At 42.4% G+C, this 2,184-nt stretch overlaps 1 protein-coding gene across 1 annotated transcript; it reads right to left on the bottom strand.

Annotated features, from left to right (window-relative positions):
* Positions 1–819: 819 nt before the first annotated feature.
* LOC132181674 (uncharacterized) lies at positions 820–1,575 on the bottom strand. The gene has a single exon (XM_059594913.1). The coding sequence runs from the start codon at positions 1,573–1,575 to the stop codon at positions 820–822; it is 756 nt and encodes a 251-aa protein (XP_059450896.1).
* Positions 1,576–2,184: the final 609 nt, after the last annotated feature.

Raw genomic sequence — 2,184 nt, 5'->3', positions numbered from 1 at the left:
GAATACAATAGAATAATTAAAGTAAGAAAATATATAATAATGCTATAAAATCATGTAAGAGCATTGTCCTTAAAAAGTTGATTTGTGCCTTCTGAAGTGTGTGACTCAATACGATCGAATCCGTTGACACACGATCTCCTAGGATTAGACTATAACATCTATTTTTGTTAAGAATGTACTTCCAACACCAAAGGCTAATAGTAATAGAACCCTTTGATAATTTCGCTAAATGAAACAGGGAAGTGCTAGGTTAAAAAAAAAACAACAATTGTTTTTCTTTCTTTCTCAAAGAGTATAGGAAACTAACTTTTGCATAAAGGTGGCTTTTTTTTTTTTTTTTTTTTTTTAAATAGAAAGGAACTTCATTGATTAATCTGAATGCTGGTCTGCCATTACAAAGGATTGAATACATGAAGGGTAGTCTGCCTCCCACAAATTCTCTCCCTGCAAGGACAATGCTAATCTGGCTAGTCTGTGTGCAACTCCATTAACATTACGAGATATGTGCTCCACCCTCCAATCTAAGAACTTGTGCAATCTCTGCTTGGCATCGGCAATTAACGGTCCGTAAGTACCCCGCCATTCCTCCGTGCTGCGCAATTGGTGGACCACTTCTGCTGCATCTCCTTCCAGAATTATCTTACGCCAGTCCTTCCTTTCGCAGAGCTCCACCGCCTTCCACATCGCCAGAGCTTCTGCAGACGCCACTTCACATAGGTATGGTCGCTTACCACAAAAAGTGGCGAAAACCTGACCTTCATGGTTCCGGGCTATCAAGCCCATCCCCATACAGCCCTCTCTGGAGTTGGTAGACGCATCCTAGTTTAATTTTACGTAGCCTTCCGGGGGTTTCTTCCAATGCGTGACCAACTGGTCTGGGATAGTGGTATTAGTGCCTTTCTCGTGTGTCTGCTCCATCTTCTCGAAGGCATGTAGCTGATCTCTCGCCCTCTGTATAACTGCTGCAGGTGAATGCATTACTCCCTCAAAAACCACTGAATTCCGCCTATACCACAGCTGACGAGCAACTGCCACAAAAGGCTGGACCTCCTTCTCCTCCAGCTTCCCCAGCAGAAGCTCAAAAAGATGGAGAAAATCGGCTTCATCGCTGTTGTTTTTCTCGAAGGACCTGCTGCATTCCAGCCAGACATCTTGAGCTGAGGGACATCCCCACAAAATATGACCCGGCGTTTCTTCTTCTCTCTCACACAGCGGGCATAAAGGGTCACCTGTAATACGGCGACGGTAAAGGTTTCCTTTTGTAGGTAATACATTTTGGCATGCTTTCCAAATAAAAAGCTGCTCAACCCTGGGACTCTTCATTGCCCATATTTTCCTCCACACATCCCCATAGCCCTCCTCCGATGAACATGAGCCCTTCCCCTCTTCTGCTAAAGATTTAGCAAGATGATAAGCACTACTTACTGTAAATAAGCCATGCTTCGTTCCTGCCCAGATCATTTCATCTTGCTGTCCCCCAGGGCATATCACCATACTACATATCACCTTCACTTCCACCTTCAAAAAGATTTCCTCTATGAGAGGAATATTCCACCAACAAGTGTTTTCATCCATTAAATCTTTGACTCTAGCGTCCTGGCCGAGGATACTAAAGGTGGCTTTTGATTGCTAAGGAAATGCTTTTGTAGCCTAATATCGCATATGTATGTACAACACTAGTGGGATTTTGTGTTATGTATATACTAGTGGGGGACGCAAAGGCTTCATTCTCGGTGTTTAATAATAATAGATGTATCTTGTGTTCGATAATAATAAATGTAGTCTATTTTGTGATATTTAACATTAAAAACTTAATACCATATATAAAAACTATTTATACCATAAAGTTAATATCTATACCCTCAGAGAGTAACGGAAGGCGGAATCATCAGAGAGTAACGAACGCCTAATTAGGAAAGACTGGAGACGAGGTGATGGAGAGCTGCTATACGGCTGCCTAGAGTCATCTAGGCGTCTGCCAAAAATCTGACGTGCCTTTTTTGAAAAAAAAAAATTGTAAAAATATCTCTCTCTTCCCCCATTTCGTAACTGCTCCTGTTCATCTCTGCTTCCCACAATACTCTTTCATCTCCCCCTCTCTCTTTCTCCTTTCTCCTCTTTCCTCTTTCCTCTTCCCTCACCAACGGCTGGCCACTAAAGACGGTGAAGGATAAAAATGGCGGT

The sequence above is a fragment of the Corylus avellana genome, chromosome ca5, assembly GCF_901000735.1.
Source record: "Corylus avellana chromosome ca5, CavTom2PMs-1.0".
NCBI lineage: Eukaryota > Viridiplantae > Streptophyta > Magnoliopsida > Fagales > Betulaceae > Corylus > Corylus avellana.
Note: the sequence above shows the minus strand (reverse complement) of the source record. Positions and strands in the feature narration are given on the sequence as shown.

Bases quoted from the DNA above. Each gene is read 5' to 3' on its own strand.
- LOC132181674 (XM_059594913.1), bottom strand. From the start codon at position 1,575: ATGGATGAAAACACTTGTTGGTGGAATATTCCTCTCATAGAGGAAATC.